Below are 26183 nucleotides of genomic sequence, written 5' to 3' on the forward strand. Positions count from 1 at the left end.
CAGGCCTGTGGTAGGATTCCAGCAGCTGTTTAAGGATGGAGGTGGGGAGAGAGATTGGGTCACCCGAGTATTTGTTGATAGCAACCTCTTCCTCCCAAATTTTTCTAATCTGTTCCTGGCTAGGTGTTTGGTATACTTCTCAAGGCCTCTGCATGATGAAATGGAAAGTATTAGAAATGTAACTCATGAGAGGTATTACCCACTATTACATATGAGACGACATTCCAAGACAGTGTGTCCTTTTACTAGGCAAAATTATGTAATATGTCTATTAATATGACTCAAGAGTTCAAAGGAAATTTGGTTGGAAAACAGATGTTTCCAAGTATTAATTTTGGAACTTAAGTAGTTTCTCTCAAGACCATACTTAATGTACTTATTACCCAATTTGCTTTTATGAACTGACCTCAACAAAGACTGCTGAAGCGTTCCCATGAGTTCCATACAAGACTACAGGTTTATGGAACAGATTGCTTTTTAATTATTTGGACTTTCATAGATTATATTTTAGTAGATACTCCTGGGTTAGAGTTACCCCTGTTGGTGCAGGACTGTAAATTCTGATTCCATCATGTCCAGGAAGGCAGCTGTCTTGGAGAGGGAGTTTTGCCCTAGCTGGGGATACACAGAAGCCTGCCAGTAGAGATTCCTAGGGGGTGTACTGAAAATACTGCATAGCTTGGGTTCCTAGATCCTGTATCGTCCCAAGCCAAGCTCTATTTGTTGGCTAGCAGAGCCCACAGTTCTAAGATCCCCAAGGCAGAGGGAAAGAGTACAAATAGCTTGTTCCCCAGCAGGGCTGCAGATTTTGTGTTGCTAGGAACCTGCAGTCTACTTTATCCCAGCAGAAGCTAAAACAAATCTAGTCCATAGGCTTAAATAGCTGCGTGCATGAAACTGGGTTGACAACAGTTTGCCACTATTTGTTATTTTCTGCCGTATGCTAACATTTTTCCCATGTGAAAATCAAATTATAGCCAATGACAGGTGCTGACTTCCAGAAGAGCCATTTGGGCCCAAGCATTCCCAACGGCAAAGGTACAAGCAGGAGCCTGAAGTATATGCCAGCTTCACCTTTCTGCTAAATTAGTGCTCTGTTAAAAAAACCAAACAAATAATATTTTGAGGTTTCAGAATTTTTAATGTAATACAGCTTGACAGCATACAGTGCTGATATGCTAAAATACTCAATTCATGTTTCCTCAACGGAAACTTAAACTTAACAGACTCTGTAATTCATAGCTTACAAACAGCATTATTCATACAAAAAGCTGTGGAGATGATGAGGGCATCTCTCTAGAGTATAACTGAAAGTAGATAATTTACAGAATGTTTGGGAAACATATTCAGTCCATGAGTCTGTGTATTAAGAATGAAACCCAAAACTATCAACAAAATGTGTGGTTACTTGATTTTCCAGATTTAGTGCATATTTCAAAAAAAGTGAATTAACCATGAATCAATTAGACTAAAAAAAAAAGCACATAATCACCACCTCTTTTTTGAAAGCAGCCTGGTTTTTATGGTAATTTATTGCTAAAGTAATACCACCCATAAAATATGAGCTCATCATACCCAAGACCTTACTATATATTTGAAGCCAGTAAATCAAAAGTCAGCTTTGCTTGCTGAGTTGGATTATGGTATTTGACAGCTCTGGAGACTGGACTCCTTCATTTATCCACACGCAAGGTAAATTACAGGCAGCAATTAAAGCGTCTTCATATTGCCCTGCCAAATGTGCCTCAAACCTAACTTGGAGGGACAAGCATCTATGGTTAATTCTCCATGTCCAATCTGTCTGATTTCTCTGCTACGATTGCCACCACGCGTCTAGCCTCAGCCGTTCACAACAGAGCTACTAAATTTATTTCACTGGGGCAATGCTATTAAGGATCTGGCACAAAGATACCCATTACTTTCAACTGTGACCCGACTCCTGACCACTACGTCTTCAACCAACCACTGATTTCCACTTATGCCACTGGTGAGCCAGATATAACTCAAACAAGTAGCGTAGAGAAGAAAAAATGCTTTTCATTACCAATTCTCTCCCCACCTCATCGCCTTTCATTTTCCTCCTCTATCTTCAGTTACAAATATAAAGTAACTGGCTAATTTGCCTAGAGGCTAATCAAACAGATATTACAAAAATTAGATTTTATAAATATGCAACCCTTTGACAACAGAAGGAAGAGAAGGTTTTACAGCCTGCTTATTTGATACAAAAATGATTCCTTGGTGTTTTAAACATTAGGCACCGTAAAATAGTTTCAGACAACTTAATACATGTATACCATGTTTTGGCCACACCTGAATAGCACCATCTCTTGAAAAAACACTTAGCTTTTAATATATGTTTGCATGTAAATGTATAAGAACTTAAACTTTGGGATAGCATTCACACAACAAAGTCTGCTTAAATTATGTAAAAAATTTAAATATCGTAAACCAAAGGCAAAAGGAGTCTTTATGACCAACACCATCATATTTCTGTTCATTCAAAAATGTGCAGTGCAGGAAATCTTTGGTTTTTCAATAGAATTCATTTCAACTTCCTTTCATTTTTACACAGTTACATCCATGTCTTTTAGGCCATAAGACACGGATGTTTATTCAGAATTAACCACAATATTTCCAATTTTGAAATGATAGTTCATCTTTCCACCCTTGTAAAAGCCTAATTACTTATATCTTCAATGAAGGTACTATAGTTTAAAAGTCGCTGTGTACTTGCCATAAAATTTTAATTCATTTTCAGATTGAAGTCTGTATTTTTTAAAGACCTAAAACATGATTTGTAGTAGCACAGAAGCGGGCACAATAATAGGGGATTATTCTAAAGAAAAATTTGTACATTGTAAAACTCTACGTACAGCACGATACAAAAATCTCATTTTTCTCCACACCACCTATATATGGCTTTTACAAAAACTTATGGTATTTATGTTAATTTTATGGATACTGGACAGTTAAGTCAGTTGAATTATACAAGTCACTGTAAGTAGACTGTCCAATTCCTTAGAACATGCTTTTACTTCTGTTATGGTCCAATGGTCAACACTGTGCAATCAAGTATAGTGCAATTCAAAAATAGCACAATCAAAATAAAACCTAAGTTTCGTAATATTACAAAGGAGTCCACAGCTGTTATGTACGGAAACTGCAGTGACTTTTGTTTGCTAATTTGTTTTCCTAGATAAAGAGCTCTAAATATTTCTCTTTAAAATAAATGGCTTGGAATAACAGCATGGATCTAATATCCAAAGCAAATTAGATACTACATTTGTTAAGTTTCTGCATAACACGTTGTGATGATGGAACAAGAGGACCCTTCATCAGAGTGGAAGGTAAAGATCCGTCTAGTACAGTGGTCACTATTTCACAGGAAGTATGGTTGACAGCTGTTTTTAGTTTAACAGAATTTCTCAGTTGCAACCCGCCACAGGAGATTACGTATATGATTTCAGAGCTGCACAGGACTGCTTTTCCTAAGCATACTATCAGCATTTCTTAAAGAATGCATGTTCATTACTGCTAGAAAACTCCTATGTCATTTAAGGTATTTAGATATACATTTTTATACAAGAATATAATCTAAAACAATGCTGATGAATGTACTAAGTCAATCTAAAGATGTCCAGTTTAAACGTATCAGAACAAAGTACAGTCTTTTAGAATATTCAGAAATGTAAGCTCCTTTGGAGGCTTTTTTGGTTTAGTACAGATGTTGATTTTTCAAGACACCCACCCTCGTCTTTTAATTAGTTCTCCTCCAAATGTATTGGAGAGCAGAAACAACCCTTATTCAATTCACGTTTTCATCAGAAAAGGGATGACTTTCGAGCTTTATCAAAGTATCAATAAAGCATATTATTGAATCAAGACAAAAAGGAACTGCAACTGTGACAGCTGTGAAAGATTTAAGTTCAGTGTATATTAACAAGAAGGCTGAAGTAATAGCTACAAAATAAGAGTCCAATTGTTCTGTGTTAAGAATCCCTTTTCTCTAAAACATTGTTCTCAAAAATATACAAATCCTACCATTTAAATAACCAACCCCAGCTTTCCTATCAGAAACATACTCCATTGTTTGCCCATTGATCCCTTCATGTATCATTCTTTGAATACAGACAACTACTCCACTGATTACAAAATTTACATTATTTTAGTGGAAAGTATAGCTAAAGTCTTGAATATAAAAAAGTTCTCAAAAAAAACGATCTTGCAAAGTCTAGTGCAGTTACTATGTCACAAAATGAAATACGTGATGCATACCACACAGATCTAAACATAACTTTACTAAAAAGGAATGGGGTTTCCAGTCTTTTCCCTTCTACCCAAGTAAATGAAGTCTGAGATTGCCAACACCCATGATTAGCAGATGCGCCTGGAGGACCTCTGAAATCTTCACACAATGCAATTCTAGCAGCAGCAAGGTTTACTGGTAGTCTCCTTCAACCCTTCTCTTGCGAACTGTGTCCATAAGAAAAAAGAAAATACAATAACTTTCTTAGGGATTTCCACAATATCTCAACAGCTTACAGGACAATTAGTAGTCATTAACCTTTTAAACCACAATTCTTTCAGCTATGTAAAATTTCATTCCAAACAGTTAATTAACATTTAGCACTATTTATCATTTCAAATTTGCTTATTAGCAACTCTGAGTACCTTATTTCGATACTCATGAACAATTTAAGATTTACATGGTAAGAATTAGGGTATAATAATGTCATATCACTTGAAATATGGTGAGCAGATTTAACAGTTATTCTTGACTTCATATGTACTATTCTCTAGCACTGTGCTTAATTATAGTTCTAGTTAGGAATATACAAAAGCTTCAGAACACTCAAAGACTTGGTAAAAAAACTTTACAATATTAACTCATGTTCAGTAATCGGATAATCTTCAGTCCATTATTAGAGTGAATAAATTTTCAGATATCTTAAAATAATAAATTACACAAGGGACGAACAAAAAATTGGTGAATAAAGTTACTAAAACTCACATGCTATTTACAGTTAAAGAATATGCAGTATTGACTGAATGATTGGAGTACGCTTAATGTTTAAAGTAAAACCCTGATGTTCTACATAGTGTATAAGTGAAATAATCAGTTTGTCTTGTATTTTCTCTTTCCCAATTAAATTAACTTCTTTTTTGAGCAGATATAGTGGATTTGAAAGTGGATTAAGAGTTTTAAAAGCCTCAAGTTAGATAGGATGTTTCCACATTTTTTTTAATTAGAAGGTACTATATATTTGCAGAAAACCACCCAATATTAAGAGTGGTTTAAATACTTAATCACATGATAAATTTATAATTTTTATTAATATATCTGTTACAGTTTTATATAAACCAAGTTGTCTATCTTCAGCTTTGGTTCAAATTAATTAACTGAAAAGTTTTAATGCTATATTGTAAAATCAGAGTGGGATAATTGTTTTTCACTGCTAGAAAAGATACTCCACTAATGCTCAAATATGGAGTTTACAAGTTTTAGTACTTACAGAGACCTACCATCAAAGCCTAAAACGTACTACTCATTTAAAAAGTAACCTACAGATATTTAAACTGTTGCATTCTTAGGCTCTCTCTCGCACACTCATCTCTATTTTTTTTTAGTTTTATCGCAAAAGCAGATGAAGTGGTTCATACTATTGGGCCATCTCACTGTAGTCCAATCATGCAGTTAGAAATAAACTGGCACAGGGTCTCAGGCAAACAAGAACAGGGGTGCAGGACAGCATGAGAGAAACATGGGGAGAAAAGATGTAGACAATTTGTCAGAAGAAACGTACAAAGACAGTGATATGAGACTAAACATTTCAATTTCAGAGCTCAATACCCAACTGGGTATTCACAATAACCTGTCTCTGTAGCTTCAAGGCTGGAGAGATGAAAAGGCTTTTGCAGAAAATTTTATTCGTATACTCCAGACTAAGAAAGCAAGAAAAAAAAGGCAAGATATCAATAGAAAACATAGAAATAGATTTTCAGCAATTAAATGCTAAAATCAGAACTGGTGAAAAAGAAGAAAGTTCACAACTACCAGAGAAGCACTTGAAATATGATGATACAGAGAAAAGATCAAATCAATTGTTCTCAAATGTAGGCCATTTCAGGAGGTAGCTATGTAATATGTCCGGTGCCTTCCTGCTCCCTTCAAAATTATATCTTTCCTCCTGTTCCTCTCTCCTCAGTCTTTCACAGCTGTTTAACTTCCCCACAAACAGCTTTCCTCAATGGGAGGCCCTGGACATATCACCAGCCTCTCAAACACCTCAGGCCTCTGCTCTCAACAGGTCCCCCACTGAGCTTCTTTGGACCCTTAGAAACTATTCTGGCAAGCACCTGCCCTACTTCCTGTCCTGAAGAGATACCCCTCCTGCACCATGGGGTGTGTGGATGTGTAACCAGAAAGAGGAATACCACTTAGTGGGGGGTGGAATAAAAAAAGGTAATTCTATTTAATGAGGGGAATTTAGTTATTGTTATTTAGCTGGAGGCTTTAGTGTAGGTATATATAATGCATTACCTGAGTTCTCACATTATGTTCATAACTAAGCTTCAAGCTTCCTGATTCAGTTAGTTAGCCACATCTGTGGTGATGTGTCCTGGCACCCTGGCAATAGGGATTAAATTTAGTCTCTCCACTGGGGTAATAAACAATAGGTGGGGTGGCATGGCCTCCCAGTTCACAGTGGCTGCAAGATAGGGGATATGCCCTTTACTTGAATTTAGGCAACTACCCACCAACCCAAATCAATGGGTTTGGATGATCAAGTAACAGGGTTCTTGTTAATTTTTTCTATTATGCCTGTCAGAACAAATCCACCATCAAAAGTACTCTTCATCCTTTTGGAATCCAGGAGCTAACCCCTTCCAGAAGAGACTTTTAAATTTAATGTTTATTTTTTAAAAATTAGTAATTTCAATGTATCCTTTAAAGAAATACTGAATCTTATCCAGGGCAAAGCCAAATGTATATGAAACTGTAAGGCATGTTCTGCTTATGTCCTGTCTGGAATTCTTATTTTTTTTTTTGAGTTTTAGAAAATACTGAAGAATTCTGGACTCTAGCCTGGGAGCCTGGAGAGTGTGAAAACTGAAGGGGGAAATTAAGAGAGGAAAAAAGTAGGAGAGTAGGACTCAAAGTAAAGGAGAAAACTGGAGTAGAATTATTTGTGTATCGGGACACAATTAAAACACAAAGCAAAAACACTATCTGTGCCATTAGTTCATTCAACAGTCTACCAGAGAGGTCTTACCCAAATCATTATTTTTTGTAATAGCTGCAGCTGCCCTGGTTCGTGGCCCCTGTTGTGTGAAATGGTATCCAAATTTAAGGATATTTGTGTTCTCCTCAAGCATTTTGGCAATTTCCATTTCTACAGGTGTTCCCAACTGCTGCCTCTGTTAACAAACATTACAACTTCAATATATTCATATTCATTTCCTACAAAAACCTAGAATATTTTTAGTATACTTAGGTGACAAGTAGTCCTCTTTACATCTACTGATTTGAAAGACATGACAAGTTCAGATTACTGGTCTCTCTATTTTAAGCACCAATCACCAAGTTAACTTAGCACCAATTTAAAGTGGATACCTATTTGAATTTTAAATCAAATTTATGAAGCGCCCCAGCCTCATACCCCTCAGTTAGTTATGTGCCTTTCTTCTCCTTCCCATTGTTGGCTCCCTCTATATTTTATTGTCTGAGGCCTATCTGTTGGCCCTAATGGTGGCACTCTTGCAAGTTTCCCTATGCTCTTGGGTTTCCTAAAAGGTACTGTGTCCTGGAGCACAGCAAACAGGAAATCCCCAGAACGATACCTAGCGTGGAGCATCTAGTAAGATACTAGTAGCTAGGGACATTTCTGGACCTGGTGGACTAACATTGTAAAGGTAAAATGGATCAGAAAAAATTTATTCAAACCAGCATGAGAGTTCAGTTAAGGAGGTTTATTTAGGCTCACCCATTAAAAGCAAGTTTTCCCCCTCTGCCACCACAGAGTAGTAGTTTAACAAATTCTGTGTAATAACCAGAATCCCTCAGTGTTTAATTAGAGCACTGGCAAGAAAGTATGTTAACAAAATTTTAAGAGGCAAAAAAGACTGACTACTTCCATTAAGATGCAAAAAAGAAGTGGCACATATCAAATTATGTTTTTCTGCTGTAATAACGTGTTTCAATTACAAGACTGCCTAGGAACATGGACAGTTCTAGGCTAAAACTTTTCACATAGAAACTGCAGAATATACTCTACAGTTTAATTCTTTATATTGCTTATTAGTTAAATGAGCTTGTTTACTCATTTTAAAGAGCACCAGCAGCATATTAAACTAAATATTTAAGAATATTTTGTTCTTTTTATTCCAAGCAATGGAATCTACAGGGCAGTTAACCTCAATTTTTCATGCTCCTCACTTGAGAATGCCAAGCCAAGCCCAGCAGTTACCCAAAAGGGAAGTCTATTCTTAAACGAATAGAACTATAATTATATAGAAATCATAGAAATGAAGGGCTGGAAGGGACCTCAACAGGCCATGTAGTCCAATGCCCTGCCGTACCTACACCATCCCTGACAGGAGCTTCTCTAACTTGTACTTAAACCTAAAATGGTAGGAATTCGAGAACCTCCTTAGGTATCCTGTTTTGGAGAAGTTTAAGAGACCCTAGGGAATTCTCCCTCAGAACAGGAATAAGCCCCATCTCTTGCTCTGATATCTGAGGCTCTCTCTAGACAAAGGTAAAAAAAAAGTCTGGTTTTAAAACATGTTAGCAAACATTTAAAAACCCTAGGACCAGGGCCAGCTCTAGGACTTTTGCTGCCCCAAGCAAAAAAAATTTTTGGCTGCACCCGCTTTTTTTTGTGCACCCCCCCCACCCCTGGCTCCGCCCCAACTCCACCCCTTCCCCAAATCCCCGGCACTCCCTCCTCCCACAGGCATGCCGCATTTCCCCCCCTCCCCCACAACCCCCTGCCCTAGCTTACCTCTGCTCCGCCTGCTCCCCTGAACACACCGCCGCTCCGCTTCTCTCCCCTCCCTCTCAGGCGAGGGAGAGGCAGCGCGTTCAGGGGACCAGGCGGAGCGGAGGTGAGCGAGGGTGGGAGGGGGAGCGCAGGAAGTAACAGGAGGGGGGTGGGGGGGGAGCGAGGAACTGCTCCCCACCCCAGCTCGCCTCCCCCTCCCCCAAGTGCGCTGCCACTCGGCTTCTCCCTCCCCAGGCTTGCCACGCGGGAGAGGGGAGAAGCGGAGAGGCGGTGACGCACTCAAGGGAGCAGGCGGAGGTGAGCTGAGGCACGTTTCTAGGGGCAGCATGGCCGGCGCCGGAATGCCACCCCTAGAAATGTGCCGCACCAAGCACCTGCTTGATTTGCTGGTGCCTTGAGCCGGGCCTGCCTAGGATAGACATGGCATGTTGTGTTTTAACATGTCTTAGCTGGTCAGAGCGAACCACAGATTTCCTCTCCCCTCCCCCCAGCGTTCACCCTGCCCAGCTAACACGTGTTAAAAACAGGCTTTGGCGCATGCTCTCTACATCCCATCCAGCGGGATGGCTCGCTAAAGTATCCTTACCCCCACCACTGGAAGATAGAGAGGGAAGCCATGTGACAGGATAATGCCTGTCCAGCCCAGTCTTCTTCCATTTCATCCTGTGTTTTAAAGGCATCTCTCAGCTATTTTAAGTATTGCTGATTTCCGCCCCCCCCCACCTTGATCTTTTTATTTTGGGTGGTTGGGGGGAGGGAGGGGAGAGAGGAGACTTCCACCTAGCCAGCTCTGAGCTCCACCAGACAGCTAAGGTTTTAAAAATATTGTACATACATTAATGTATACATACTATTTTTCTCTTCCCCTACCCTTAATCACCATATAAACTACATAGAAATAGAACATTTATTTTTCATGGGTTCATCTCTTCCTGCTCTATTTTAAATCCTAATTCTTCATTTTCAAATATCCCCATTGCTTGCTGGGGAAACTATTTGAATGTTAAGAAATTAATGAATAAGTGATGAAAAAATCAGCCCATTTCCCAAGAGGCATTTAGTCCACCTTCCTCAAGGGATGGAAGTGTCCACTTGAGGAAAGAATAGGAAGAGACTAATGTTTACATTTATTTCGGTACAGAACTGTTTTGTTTTTAATTAAAATACTTTTTGAAAAGGTCACGAATCAGCAGCTGCTTTCTTAAAGGTGGATCAGTCTGTTAGAGTGAGAGCACAAATAATTCAGCTATAATCTTATTATAGCTTCACTTACCTGGTTATCGATTTTGACCTCTGTCAGGGTTTCATTCTCTTTTAGTGCATCAATCAGTGCCATAATGCCAACCCCAGTGACGAAATTTGATTCTATATTTAGACTTTTCAAGTTTTTGTTCACTCTCAGCATATCTGCAAAAGCCTTGAAAAGCAGGAAAAAGTAATGAAAATTAAATAGCAAATTGTACTACAGTAAACCTAACATATAGGACCAGACGGAACTATACCAATTTACACCATCTGTGGATGTTGCCCAAAATCGGCAACACTTTATAGGTTCTTAATGTAATTTCCCAGCCTTTTATCATTCATCTGAGACTGAGGAGAGAATCTTTAATCAGCCTTTTCGAATGCAAACAAGTTTTCATTTGTATGGTACACAATTAGGAAACAGCCTGCATCTTACACTTGTTGCAAACTAAAAACCTTCACAGAATATAAATTATCTCTAATTAGCACATTGGCCCAAATCCACTTTATAAGCCTTGGCAGAAAACCCTCCACAGCACACAATGAAATACAAGCTGTTCAATAGTAAAGATTAATAACTAACTTCTTGTTTGCCTAGCAGGTGAAATTAGATTTGAGTGATATACAGCCAGGACATTTGACTTTCAAAATACTAATAATCTCTGCCCATTTGATCACATAAAATACTAGAGACCTGCTTTTAGTCACCAATCGCCAATAAAGTACATATAATTACAGCTGGTTGGAAAATGCCATTTTGTCTCTTGCTGGGATATCCCAGAATAGTCAGATGTATATGCAACTTGGAAATACTCCGGTTAAAAAGGAATATGATGTGTGTCTCCCCTCAAGAGAGATGACAGCCAGGGGAGCCTGAAGCCTAGAGTGGGGGCTTTTGCTGGACCAAAGAGGAGGAATACAGGTGTAGTTGCCCTGAACTGTGACACCTTAACACAATGGTTCTTCAAACTGAGTCCTGCATACACCACAGGTTCATGGACTGAAACTGACAACTGAGCAGTGGTGGACTGGTTGTTGGGAAGGGATGGGGTCCACATGAGGCTCTCTCACAAAGTGGTCTAGAATGAAAGAGTTGAAGAACCACTTCCCATTCATCTAGTAGTTTTAGCGCAGTGTTGCTGTAGCCGTGTCAGTCCCAGGATTTCAGAGAGACAAGGTGGGTGAGGCAGTATATTTTACTAGAGAAGCTGGTCCAATAAAATATATTATCTCACCCACCTTGTGTCTCTAGTAGGTGCTGTCAAAGCTTCTTTAACTTCAGGATGTAAGGGGAAAAATTGTTTTCATCCTCTGCATTACCAGGATGTTTAGACAGCTTTCAGTTCAAATCAACCCCACTTCCCAACCCACAACAAGAGCCTACTTACAACAGCAACAGGGTCATTGCTTCGAGTCGCTGCAAGGCTGAAATTCTTCACATGGGTGTTGGTTTCCAAAGCCTTAGCAAATTCTTTCAGTGTTGGAATTGGGATGTTCTTGAATTAAAAATGAAATATACACATTTTGTACATTACATTATAGCCATTACAATGATTTTTTTTCTACTCAGCTCCTCCCCATTATCTCTTTCTACAGAGAAATATACTGGGCTACCAGTTCTCCCTTACTGGTATCAATAACCAAGTCCCACAGCACAGGCTTGGATGCGGATGAAGGGCAAAATCATATGCTCGACTCTTTGCCTTTTCAAATTACCAATACGCTTTCTTTACTGTACTCAAGCCAGTACCACATTAGAATTAGACTAGAATATCTTGATATGTAAAAGCTACCAGAACAAGTATACAAATTGAATACTCTACTAAATGTGTGTCTGCATATTAATCAGTATCTCATTAAGTTCTTCATATTCCACAATCTGAGAAACACTAATGAGGAAATGGAATTAATAAATAGAAACTACTTCTGAACACTTAGTAAATCCAATTACTGAAGTGTGGTTATCTCTGTTCTGTTACACTAATTCAGGAAGAACTGCTAATTTAGAGTTAGAAATATGGTTTGGTGTACTAAAACTGAATAGAATGATTTTGGTCTGACACTGCTAAGAAATTTGCAACTCATTTTGTGTACATTTTACAGGTGTGTATAATGCCCAAGGGTTATGCTGGATATACTATACAAAATTCCCCATCCAATTTTCTGCTGTTAGAGGAAGCAATAAGAAACCTGGGTTATTTATTGCTTGCCAAAAATGTTATGATTCTGTTCTGATTTATCTGATTAAAAAAATATTCTATTTTAATTTTTTAAAAGTTTGACCGCCACATTTATGACCAGAAATAACCATAACCACCAGCATCTTTTATATGACAACACAGTAAGATACTATATACAAACACCACTCTGTTTCTCATAACCATACTGATAACACTCCTCCGTGAACAGAAGGAAATAAAAACTTTAGGTCAAAGTTTGATTTGAGATCACATACCCCACACATTTATTGGAAAAATTGATGCATTTACAAATTAGCCTATCAAAGATGAGTTGTGTACTTCTAAAACTAAGACAAAGATTGGATTATTTATTTTCAAATATACGCTCTAGATCAGTGGTCTCCAACCTTTTTAAGCACAAGATCACTTTCTGAATTTAAGATCAACCCAGAATCTACCTTGCCCGAGGCCCTGCCTGCTCACTCCATTCCCCGCTCCCTCCGCCCCACCCTCACTCACTTTTACCAGGCTAGAGCAGGGGGTTGGGCTGCAGGCTCTGGGCTGGGGCCGAAGGGTTCGGAGTGTGGGACGGGGCTCTGGGCTGAGCCTGGGGCAGGGAGTTGGGGTGCAGGAGTGAGGGGTGCAAGCTCTGGGAGGGAGTTTGGGTGAAGGAGGGGGCTCTGGGCTTGGGACAGAGTGTTGGGGTCCAGGCTCTGGGAGAGACTGCTGGGGCAGACGTGCAGGAGCGGGTGCGAGGTGCAGGCTCCGGCCAGGAGGCCCTTACCACATACAGCTCCCGGTTATGGCACAGCAGGGCTCAGGCAGGCTGCCTGCCTGCCCTGGTCCCATGCTGCTCCCGGAAGCAGCTGGCTGCTGACACGTCTCTGCAGTACCTGGGGGTGTGTGGAGGGCAGTGGGTCTCCATGCACTGCCCACACCACCCCTGCAGCTCCCATTGGCCGGTTCCCAGCCAATGGGAGCTGCTGGGATAGTGCTAGGGTTGGGGACAGCATGCAAGGCCCCCCTCACACACATCCCCCCTCCCAGGGGCCACAGAGACGTGCCAGCAGCCAGCTACTTCCAGAAGCAGCGTGGGGCCAGGGCAGGCAGGCAGGCAGCCTGCCTGAGCCCTGCTGCGCAGCTGGACTTTTAGAGGCCAGAAATCACGATCGATTAGCACAGGCTCCAGGATCGACCGGTTGGTAACCACTGCTCTAGATCAAAAGAAATAATTTTGGGGAAGCTCTATGGCTTGTGTCACACAGGAGGTCAGTCAAGATGATCACAATGGCCTTGGAATCTGTGTTCCTATAAAAAGACACACTGAAAAGTTATTTTTAGGTGAGAAAAACAATGCAGTTATTGTAGCCTCCCAACAATTACCTTTATATTGTTCAGATTAACTTCACCAAGACGAGAGTCATTATCTTTAATCCTTTGCAAACTCTCCTCTACATGTGTGGGATTTGGTGGTTCATCTGAAAATGGTATCATCCTTTCACCTTTTACGGTATCTGAAACATAAGACAAGGAACATGAATCAAAAGAGCCCATCTGTCATAAATATAAAGGGAAGGGTAACCACCTTCCTGTATACAATGCTATAAAATCCCTTCTGGCCAGAGGCAAAACCCTTTCACCTGTAAAGGGTTAAGAAGCGAAGATAACCTCGCTGGCACCTGACCCAAAATGACCAATGAGGGGACAAGATACTTTCAAATCTGGAGGGTGGGGGGGGGGGAAAGCAAAGGGTTTGTCTGTCTGTGCGATGCTTTTGCCGGGAACAGATCAGGAATGCAGCCTCACAACTCCTGTTAAGTTAGTAAGTAATCTAGCTAGAAATGCGTTAGATTTCCTTTTGTTTACTGGCTGGTAAAATAAGCTGTGCTGGATGGAATGTATATTCCTGTTTTTGTGTCTTTTTGTCACTTAAGGTTTTGCTTAGAGGGATTCTTTATGTTTTGAATCAGATTACCCTGTAAGGTATTTACCATCCTGATTTTACAGAGGTGATTATTTTACCTTTTCTTTAATTAAAATTCTTCTTTTAAGAACCTGCTTGATTGTTCATTGTTCTTAAGATCCAAGGGTTTGGGTCTGTGTTCACCTGTACAAATTGGTGAGGATTTTTATCAAGCCTTCCCCAGGAAAAGGGGTGTAGAGCTTGGGGGGATATTTTGGGGGAAGACGTCTCCAAGTGGGCTCTTTCCCTGTTCTTTGTTTAACACGCTTGGTGATGGCAGCATACGGTTCAAGGACAAGGCAAAGTTTGTACCTTGAGGAAGTTTTTAACCTAAGCTGGTAAGAATAAGCTTAGGGGGTCTTTCAAGCAGGTCTCCACATCTGTACCCTAGAGTTCAGAGTGGGGAAGGAATCTTGACACCATCTGACATATTAAGTGTAATAAACGGTACACATTAGTTATTACATCTAGTCAACTAGTCATCTGCCAAAAACTTTTATCCTCTGTCAATCCTGCCAAAAACCAAGAAACATCACACCATGCTGTCCTCTTTTGGCCATACTTTCACACAGTAACTTTTTTTTTTTTTAAAATAAGTCCTTCCGTCACATTCACAACAGGTTTTTGAAAAAACAGATGGGAATTGGATTACAAAAGAAAATATTAAAACCCAGACTCAATCACAAATAAAATACATATTCATTCATTCCACTTTTACAAAAAGTGAGTATATTTTATCTCTTTTTATTAATTTCTACCCTTTCCACAGCTCATCTAACAATTTACATTTTATATACAAGCTTACCTTTGACTTGGAAACGAAATGCTTTTTGTGTATCAAGAATATAAGTGTAACGTATTACACAGTTTATGCTGCAGTAGCAAAATGACTGGATACTTGGTATTGTACACAGGTTTTTATTTAGATCTTGACTATAAATACTCACCTGTGAAGCTTTCATTGCTGACACCATTACTACTTCCTACTATGTCACAGAACTGAGTGTTTGTTATCAAGTTGTGCATTCCCAGGATAGCTGTAAGAGAAGAATTTTACTGTTCCCTGCTGTTTAAATTCAGAATCTGAAGAATATTTGAGAGATTAATAATTGCATCTGGTTGGAAAATGTCAGCTGTTCAATGAAAAGTGTTTGCCATTTTCTTACTAATTCTAATAATTTAAAGACATTGAGAGCTTTTTTACTTCTATTTGGCCTGCCCCTTTTCAAAACAGCCATCAAAATCCCACCAATAGACATCATACACCACAGCCAAGTGTGCAGTTCAACCCACATATATCATTACATTGTTTGCTGCTTTGTCAGTCTAAAGCTAGTTTTACAAGGCATATAGCACCACGTTCCCACATTTGAGGAAGGGATGTAACACACATTTACTCAAAAAAGCTGTCAGTTTGAGGGAAGACCTTGCTTAACCCATTTCTTACTTCTTCAGACCCAAAAAACAATAAAATGGTGAAATATTTTGTATGCGGGGAGATAATTTGTGCAATGCTTTTTCTACAAACCTCCAATGTGTAACATGACATGGTTCAATTTCTAAGACAACTAGATTTCATGCAGCAGTAAAGACTTTCAGGCTTTGCCAGGTTTCAGATGACAAAGATACAGTAATATTTACTACAGAGGATCAGGCTTTTATGAATATGCACAAACACACCCATGCTTCAAAAACTAACCTGCAAGGTCACACAGTTCTGTATCTGTGGCACTTGTCAAAGCTTCCTCCAGTTCTGGATCAAGAGAGACTTTTTCTTCTATGAAAGACTGTACAGGCTTCTGTTTGGGGATAAATATTTTCCCTGTGTGTAGGGGAGAAATAAAGAGTCTGAAATTCCTTTGGATTATATGGTTATTCAGTTTTACTCATCTCACCATATTACACATATACACACACAAGTTTAGTTCTCCAGCCTGAACTACTGCCTTATAAAAACAAGCATGAACCGTCATTAGCTAGAAGACTGAAATCAGCCCACCAAACCCAAGAATGCTAACGGCAAAGGGGCTGATTTGGTCAAGTATGCTGGAATTAATTTCTGCCTAATTTGTTTTTGGAGAGTTGGAGGGTGCGGTGATGGGAAAACAAACATGAAGATCTGGCATTGTAAGTAATGTGGTATCCCAACCATCAATATTCATCTTTTAAAGCAATATAAATATTTGCTAATATTTTGTTTTCCATTTATATTAAGTTTTCTCTACATTCACCTCTCTAGTAGTGCTTCAGGATTTACAGTGACTGACTGACATCACTAACTGCACCAGGAGAGACCACTACCTGGAAGACTTCTAACTTGGACTCATCAGGTAGGACAGATACCAAACCTTGTCTGAAGTTTCAGATTAAAATGTATTCATTTTATTTTTAGTGATACATATTCTGCTTCTGATTTTGGATACAAGGGCTTTAAAATGAAAAAAAAAAAGCCCCTATCTGAGCAGTCCAAATCAAGGGCAACGTACATGAATAGCATCTGAAGAAACTGAAAAGGCAAACTATATTTTTTAGATATTTGCATACCCAAGGATGCTCTTTTCTAAACTGAGGTAGGCCCTGTAGCAGAGTCAATGAAAACACACTAGTTAGAATAAGCAACTAATGATTGCGCACTGGTTTCTCAGTTATTGCAGACAGAAGATGGGAGAAGTTATTTTTAGAGGACATGCAGTATAAACAGTACTCTGGGTAGTTCACATAAAATACATAGTGTACATATATTACATCTATTTTATTTATTAATGTACACTAATATGTACATATATATTACATTTATTACGCATAAAAATACACACCCAAAAGCAATGAGAGCCTTTGGAACCGGACATTTGAGGCTGCAGAGGCTAAAGCTCTCGTTAATATGCCTAATATGACTCTCCACTATTTAATATAGACATTCATTTAAATTTCCTGGAGTTAAGTGAAAAAGGAAACAAACACACTTGAAAACAGAATAGGGATTTGTTACATGCCTTCAGTGATGTTTTCCCCCTTCTAACAAACCTAAAATCACTATTAAAAACTAGTACTAGACTAGATATCGCTAAAATTTATATAAAACTTTACTTTTAAAACTTAAGAGCATATTTCCTTACTACAGAAACAATTATGGAAAAAACAGAAGGGCAATTAATACTGGTAGAATATGGCAAGTGCTAAGCATCCATTCCCCTTCTTTCAGCCCAAAGGAGGGTTTCATTGAGTGGGACTGCTTATTTATGGTTAAGGATACAATTTAGTCATGGAGGACATGGATTCTGTGACTTTACCGGACCTCTGTGACTTTAGCAAGCCTCCCCCCCCCCTATTATTTTTAGTAAAAGTCAGGGACAGGGAATAAACAAAAATTCACAGAGCTGTGATCTGTCCCTGACTTTTACTAAAAATAACTGACAAAATCTTAACCTTAGTCATTGCTAACTACAAGGTGGAACAGATTGTTTAGTATAAGTAAAAAGAAAAGGAGTACTTGTGGCACCTTAGAGACTAACCAATTTATTTGAGCATGAGCTTTCGTGAGCTACAGCTCACTTCATCGGATGCATACCGTGGAAACTGCAGCAGACTTGTTTCATATTCTCTGTGTATATATAAAGTCTGCTGCAGTTTTCACGGTATGCATCCGATGAAGTGAGCTGTAGCTCACGAAAGCTCATGCTCAAATAAATTGGTTAGTCTCTAAGGTGCCACAAGTACTCCTTTTCTTTTTGCGAATACAGACTAACAGGGCTGTTACTCTGAAACCTTTAGTATAAGTAAAATGAAAAGGAGTACTTGTGGCACCTTAGAGACTAACCAATTTATTAGAGCATAAGCTTTCGTGAGCTACAGCTCACTTCATCAGCTTCAACACGGCTGTTACTCTGAAACCTGTCGTTTAGTATAAGTAGTTAATGCATATTTCAAGGGACCATTCAAGGTGAAGTGGCCCATTAACACCTCCAGTCACAGGCAGAAAAGGAAGGGGGCAGGGGAGGAAAAAAGCAGTTTGGAGGAGGAGGGGTTGTTAGGGGGTTACAGATTGTTGTAATACACCATAAACCCGTCAAATCTAGTGCATCTTTCAGTCACTCTTTTTGCAAAGGACATTAGGTCCTTTGCAAGTGCTACAATACTATTCACATTAACATTCAAACTTAGAACTTAGTTAGGACCATTTCAATACTATTAAGTAACCCCACCATAAAATCTCAATTCCACATCAGCAATATGTGCCTAATTCAATATTCTCATCTAAAACATTCTCTCTTTCAGATTCCTCAGTCATGCTGGCTAGTCCCAGCTCCACTGTGACAGCCCATCGTGCACCAGGGGCAGGCTAGGTAGGTCACAAGCCAAGCATCCAAGATATTTTCCTCATTTTGAATATAAATATTTGTAACTTGCTGTTTGGAATGAGATTAAGTTTAGACTTTTTAAATACCTCAGTGACATGGGATTTTATTGGTGTTTTTTTTATTTGAATTGTGGGATGTTTAAAAAACTTGGGTTTTAAAATTCAGAATCTCATGCATGAAGACAGAATCCACATGCTACAGTGAACACAGGCAGCAATAAAATGCCCACGAATGATTATGGTTGTTTGTTGTGCTCTCTATAATGCACTGATGCACCACCACAGCAACAGATTAAGAGCCGTCTATTGATTTTTGGTTTTCCTCCACATACATGTAGTTGGTATAACAAGGCACCCTAAGCTACAAACAAACCAGTGCCAGCATCATGAAGCATTTTCATTTCTAAGTATTCTCATTTTGGGGAGTTGTACAATAGGGAACATTAACTCATGGGATGTTCTGTGCACATCTGAAAGGAGACAGCAAACCTATTTTCTTACACTACTGTACTGAATATAGTCATGATATAGTAGTTGATAATGCACTCCTCCTGGCTCCTTTATAGATGCCATGTGATCCTTGATGCCCACAGAGCAATCAAGAAAAAGTGATGTTACACTCCTGATTCATGCTGAACAGAACCTTGGAATGAATGGGAGATTAGGGGGAATTAAGTGATATCTGATGTTGTAAAAGCGTTGATTTGATTTTTGTCAGCATCACATGCTGAGAACCAAAATGATTGTCTGTTAATACCCTATCTACTAATAAATATTAATATATGGGAAAACGTGTCACTTGCTTGGTCACGTTTTTAAGTAACCATCCAGGGCAGGATATGCAGGATTTTATAGAGTATTTGGTATCTATTGTTGCAGTTATTTTGTATAAATAATTTTAATTAAGATGAGGCACTTGGTAACATTTACAGATTGGTAAATAAGCCTCAGAACATCAGAACCCAAAAGGGAAAAAAAAAACCCTGAAAACTGAAAGGAGGTAAAGTTTTGTTTTCTAAGTAACTGCAGGCTTGTTAAAGAAGTGAATGCATAAGCATGTCACATTTGATCTGCAGAGTCAGTGGGTTTCCTGTTCATTTCCCCTTCCCCACATATTAAGTGGGCTTTTCCTGTGAACTGTGACTTCCTGCTAAAAACCCACAATCCCCAGGGCACCTCAGGACTTCATGCAATTTTTGAACCGGTTTTATCAGCACAAAAGTCCATATTTATACAGATAAGGTGATAAATAGTTGTATAAGTTTGTTTCAAAGTTTTAATTCTGCATATTCTGAAACTGCCAGTACAGATTGTTCCTCTGACAATCTTCCCATTGGACTCTATCATAAGACTCGAAGTCAGCGCTCTCATCTACTTTTTAAGATCAGGAGGCAGGGATTTGAGCTAAATGGAAGAAAAGTGGGCAAAGGTTTGTGAGATGGTACAGCTTTGTGGGGATGAGTGTACATTTCTCTGTCTAGTAAGTTCAGAAAGTGCGCTTTAATAAAGTTATCAAATGAAGGAGTCAAACACTGGCTTCTGCTGGATATATTTTTGTTAGTAGGTCTTTAGAGCAAAGCTAGAAATTGTACTTGTGAAGGAGCTGTGAGAGCACCATAAAAGGGAGGGGAGGGTCCACAGGTGCCCAAACTGCGGCCCCGCCCCTCCCCTGCCCCTGGGCTGCCCTTCCTCCAAGACCCTGCCCTTCCCCCATCACTCACTCTTACAGTCGGTAAAAAGTAAGGGGGGGCCATAGCCTCCTGATCCCCCGTTTCAGCGCCCCTGCATGTGTGTGATCAACCTTCGGTTAGTTTATCATTTAAGTCACAGTTTCTCAAACTTACATAGTTTAGATCACTTCTTACCAGAGCTGGTTTTATGGCACATTCATGAATGCATAACATCCCTGTGGCAACTACAGCAAACGTTGCCATGATAAGTAATGTAAGGAATGGATGTTTAGCTGCCTTTAATGCAGTAAGCATGGTGATTCCCTCCCGACCCCCCAGCTTTGGCTCTTTATTTCATCTCCCCTTCTGCTTCTCATAGCTAGAGGCAGAGGAGGAGGGAGTCCAGCATGGGGCGACCAGCTACCTTTCCACAGATCCCCTGGAAGTGCTTTGTGCACCACAGCCTAGGAACCCGTTTAAGAGGAGGAGGATGTCAGAGAGGAAGGAAGAAGATGGTGGTCTCTCTCACAGGATGAAATTCACTCTAGCAGAGGGCCTGCTGAAGACTCTCTATGCCTCTTGTGTCTCACTTGAGCCCTTTAGGGTAACCTGCAAACTAGGTGTGGGAGGAATAGGAAAGTAGAGACATTTTTGTGAAAAACAAAAACTGTTTTTATAAATTAAAAATGTGCCTGGTTGGTCTGGTAAAAAAAAATACAAAAATTGAGAGGTCAGAGAGTGAGGACTACTGCACCCGCCCTTTACTTGCAGCCTCAGGCTTCTTCCTTACTCTTCAGCACTTGCTGAGGCAGCAGCAAACAGTTTTTAAAGCAGTTCTAACATTGTTAGGCCCAGTCCAATCCATCTGGCTTAACTCTGCTAGAAGCAGTTTTGGGTGTAACCCAGGTAGAGGACTTGTGTAGATAGAGCCTTTGTGAGAACGTTTCCAACAAACGTCATCTCACCAAGACCAGTCATCATGTCTGTTCACTTGTATATTGCACATGTGAAAGCAGCTTAATTTTTCAGGTAATGAGCAAATACTTCAAGACAATTTAGTGTCTTGTTCAGTTACTTCAAGGATAAGACCTCTGTATCTTAGGAAACAATGATCTAACTAGAGGCTCACTGCCAAGAGAGCTATGGGGATATTTTTCTCTTTATACACGCACACTAACACAAGCACTTTTAAAAAGTCACATCTGCACATCAGCCCATGAGGGCTATGAAAACCATTTGTTTGACTATCTGGGAACATTCCATTTTTTAAGGGTTTGATCACATGACGAAATGTGACAGACTTTACTTATTTGGAAACCACGGGATACTTCAGAATTTAATAAACAACATGATATAAAAAAAGGAAGATTACAGAAATGGTTAGTATTTGACCACCACTGAAATACTTATTTATCTTGCAACAAAGCCCATTGCCAACTGTGTCCACATATCTATTCTATAGTCGATACGGGGACACCATCATAGGGCCTAAATCACATCAGCCACACTATCAGAGGCTTGTTCACCTGCACATCTACCAATGTGATATATGCCATCATGTGCCAGCAATGCCCCTCTGCCATGTACATTGGTCAAACTGGACAGTCTCTACGTAAAAGAATAAATGGACACAAATCAGACGTCAAGAATTATAACATTCAAAAATCAGTCGGAGAACACTTCACTCTCTTTGGTCACTTGATTACGGACCTAAAAGTGGCAATTCTTCAACAAAAAAAACCTTCAAAAACAGACTCCAATGAGAGACTGCTGAATTGGAATTAATTCACAAACTGGATACAATTAACTTAGGCTTGAATAGACACTGAGTGGATGGGTCATTATACAAAATGAAACTATTTCCCCATGTTTATTTCCCCCCCCCTCCCTGGCTGTTCCTCAAACCCTCTTGTCAACTGCTGGAAATGGCCCACCTTGATCATCGCTACAAAAGGTCCCCCCACCCCGCTCTCCTGCTGGTAATAGCTCACCTTACCTGATCACTCTCATTACAGTGTGTATGGTAACACCCATTGCTTCATGTTCTCTGTGTACATAAATCTCCCGACTGTATTTTCCACTAAATGCATCCAATGAAGTGAACTGTAGCTCACAAAAGCTTATGCTCAAATAAATTGGTTAGTCTCTACGGTGCCACAAGTCGTCCTTTTCTTTTTGCAGATACAAACTAACAAGGCTACTACTCTGAAACCTTATTTAGATTGATCAATCTATTTTGTTTGCTTCCTGCCATTGCATTTAGGATCAGTTGTAACCCAAACTTTCCAGGCTACAGAATGTACTTTGACTTCCCCACGCCTTCTAATCTCATTTTATGTACTATGATTCTATGCATGGTGGCAACTAGTCTAGGTTTCAACAGACATGCTATACTGCCTCTGGCTTTTAATAAATACAGTATTGTGTTGATCAGTACTCACATGTGTCCACCATATTAAAACAGGTTTCACAGTAGCAGCCGTGTTAGTCTGTATTCGCAAAAAGAAAAGGAGTACTTTGGCACCTTAGAGACTAACCAATTTATTTGAGCATAAGCTTTCATGAGCTACAGCTCACTTAGCTCACGAAAGCTTATGCTCAAATAAATTGGTTAGTCTCTACGGTGCCACAAGTACTCCTTTTCTTTTTTCATTGAAGTTAGTGGTAATTGACAAACTGCACATCAAGATGATTGGACTCCAAATCAATTTCATTGTATACTAATCCTGGGACCAAAGCATCTATTGGGAACAGAGGACAAGTGAGTAGTATTTACTCTCTGTCCTAATGATTCCTTGCAGAACAAAAAAAATAAGGGTAATAAAACTGAACATATCTTCATGCCCTTCAAGATTAAATATTTCACCAAATCAACATTCAAGATTGTATCCACCATTTTCCTTTATTTTAATAACGGAGAAATGCTTTGGCTCGTCAACCCACTCTTGTACTCATCTTTTGAGCACAAATGAATGCCAGCTTTGTAAAATACAGGTGATAAATCTTTTCCTCACAGAGCCATGGGGCATTCAGAAACAATATTTACTACATATTCTTCATTAGAATAAAATTCTGAAAGGCACTTGTATAGTTTTTCCAATTCCCAGCTATATAAATCCATTTTCTCATGCTAGCTTTCATGTAAACGTGTCTTGCAATACAACAGCACTTAACCAAGTGTCAATTTGTTAAACTTTCACCTCCTCTTAAACTCAAAGCATCTTTAGGCATGTAACTTCACCTCACAATACCACTGTCCCCCTCCCACACCCCCTTTAACCTCTCACATTTCACAGAATAGTTCCCTAAATTTCCTTTAAAGACTAGCCATTTGTCTGAAAGACAAAATTGGGTATAATTGCAATTGGGGGAATTCCTGCAGAATAATTCTTGATGCTAAAAAGGCCAACAGTAAGTTTAAATCAACTTAAGCCAAGTGACCTGGGTCAATCCAGATAAATAATGCATACAGCTAAAGTTTTTAGTCCAACATATTTACTGTTATGTTAAAGCAGAAACAATGTTTTATGACCAGTCAATCCATGAGGTGAAGAAGCCATAGTAAGAATGCAGTGTGTGGGGAGGTGATGGGAGGGAAGGACTAGAAAAGTGTAACACTTTTGAGATGCAAAGCCTAACTTACAAAATATTAGCTAAATATTAAGTAAGACCATAGCACCTTCCACATGATGATTTCAGAGGGAATACAAGCATTAATAAATTAATCTTCACATCACCCTATGCGGTTAGGCAAGTATCACATTTCACCGTTAGGGAAGCAGGCAATGAGAGGTTAAGTGGCTTGCCCAAAAACACACTGGTTTCAGAGCCAGGAATAAAACCCAGATCTCCTTACTCCCAGCCTTGAGCTTTTGCCTTTTTGCAGGGAGACACACGGCTACTTGTTCTGAAGTTACTGCAGCTTTTTAAAGTGACACTTCCTGGAAGAAAAATGTGTTACATCAATCTTTTGCCTGAATTATTTCTTCAGGCAACAATGGCTTATTGTATGTTTCAAAACTTAATCAGAACAGTATGTGACTTTCAAGTTCTTAAAACTGGTTGAAAACAAAGTCGTTTTTTTAGAAGGGGTGGGTGTTTGATAGTACGCTTTTAGAAACAGAGCCAAGCACTAGAAAGAGTATACTGTACTCATTTTACATATGATTTGTTATGCTTCACACTTCTATAGTCCTGTTTCTCCCATTACCACCAAGTGCTTCACAATACGATTTCAAGCTCATCAAGTTTCACAAGACAATGAGGTAGCTAAAGGTACTAAACTGTAGTGGAATCGTGACATGTTACAACCCTGGGGTTAATCATGCAGTTGTTTAACAGTGCACGTCAACCCTAAATTATTTCAGACACAAGTGAAGAACACCATATTCAATTCAAACAGCAGGGGAATTTAGGCAGGCAGAGTGTAAGTTACCAGGGTCTGTGCGTGGCCAGGACATTGTATTTAACGTCTCCCATCATATACTACTCGAATAATCTCAAGTGCTCAGGACCAGCACAGAAGCCCCCCAACATCATGTTGAACATCAGTTCAGAACTGACTCCAGATTGAAATGGTATTGGTGAACCACTGAGTGGACACATGTTCCCTGCACAGTCCTGATTAGCTTACGAGATCCACTAGGATTACAGCACAAGGTGGGATCATTAAAATAAGTATCCCATAGAAAATAGGCTTTTTGTAAAGTTTCCTATAATCAAGGTAGCTGATTGGCGAAGGTAAAGAAGATTTATATAAATCAAGAGGTGGGCAAACTATGGCCCGCGGGCCACATCCGGCCCGCAGGACCCTCCCGCCTGGCCCCTGAGCTCCTGGCCAGGGAGGCTCGCCCATGGCCCCTCCCCCCTGCAGCCTCAGCTCGCTCCGCTGCTGGCACAATGCTCTGGGTGGCGGGGCTGTGAGCTCCTGGGGCAGGGCAGCTGCAGAGCCCGGTCTGACCCGGTGCTCTGGGTGGCGGGGCTGTGAGCTCCTGGGGCAGGGCAGCTGCAGAGCCCGGTCTGACCCGGTGCTCTGGGTGGCGGGGCTGTGAGCTCCTGGGGCAGGGCAGCTGCAGAGCCCGGTCTGACCCGGTGCTCGGGGCTGTGCGGTGGCGGCGTGGCCCGGCTCCAGCCAGGTGGCGCGGCTGTAGCACCGCCAGCCACCAGTGCTCCAGACAGTGCGGTAAGGGGGCATGGAGCAGGGGGGTTGGATAGAGGGCAGGGGAGTTCAGGGTGGTGGTCAGAGGACGCAAGTCTGGATAGGGGTCAGGGCAGGAACAGGGGGTTGAATGGGGGCAGGGGTCCCGGGGGGGGGAGGAACCAATGGGGGGGAGGTTGGATGGGGCAGCAGGGGTGACTGGATGGGGCAGGGGTCCCGGGGGCCAGTCAGGAATGAGAGGAGGGGTTGGATGGGGCAGCAGGGGGCAGTTAGGGGTGGGGGGCGGATAGGAGGTGGGGGTCAGGTCACAACCCCCTCCCCTAACCGGCCCTCCATACAATTTCTGAAACTCAATGTGGCCCTCAGGCCAAAAAGTTTGCCCGCCCCTGTAAAACAGGATAGGTGTGGTTTGTATTTTTGGGAGGAGAGAGAACTGGATAGATTTCCCATCTAATTAAGTAAAAATTCAGAGAGTTAGCCATAAGACTCAGACCAGTTTCTATTCTATTGTATTTGGTAGTAAAGTCTCTGTCCCAACAAAACTGCACATAGGGAAGCAGAAGCAGCCCAAATCAGAATTTATTCTAGCTAGTTTAGATTCC

The 26183-nt window shown here is 40.3% G+C and overlaps 1 protein-coding gene across 3 annotated transcripts in view; it reads right to left on the reverse strand.

The window, feature by feature from the left end:
• Positions 1-1120: 1120 nt before the first annotated feature.
• Positions 1121-26183, reverse strand: part of LOC140894935 (tropomodulin-3) — a 43388-nt gene continuing 18325 nt past the window's right edge. For 2 of the 3 annotated variants that reach the window (XM_073303861.2, XM_073303862.2), the window contains exons 4-11: positions 16096-16218; positions 15344-15433; positions 13817-13947; positions 11642-11749; positions 10282-10425; positions 7278-7422; positions 5877-5946; positions 1121-4476 (exon numbers count right to left, since the gene is read on the reverse strand). In XM_073303861.2, the coding sequence (XP_073159962.1) occupies positions 5891-5946; positions 7278-7422; positions 10282-10425; positions 11642-11749; positions 13817-13947; positions 15344-15433; positions 16096-16218 (797 nt within the window). In that variant the 3' untranslated portion in view covers positions 1121-4476; positions 5877-5890. The remainder of the gene's footprint in view (positions 4477-5876; positions 5947-7277; positions 7423-10281; positions 10426-11641; positions 11750-13816; positions 13948-15343; positions 15434-16095; positions 16219-26183) is intronic. The other variant, XM_073303864.2, reaches the window with a different exon arrangement.

Source organism: Lepidochelys kempii, chromosome 10 (assembly GCF_965140285.1).
Source record: "Lepidochelys kempii isolate rLepKem1 chromosome 10, rLepKem1.hap1, whole genome shotgun sequence".
NCBI lineage: Eukaryota > Metazoa > Chordata > Testudines > Cheloniidae > Lepidochelys > Lepidochelys kempii.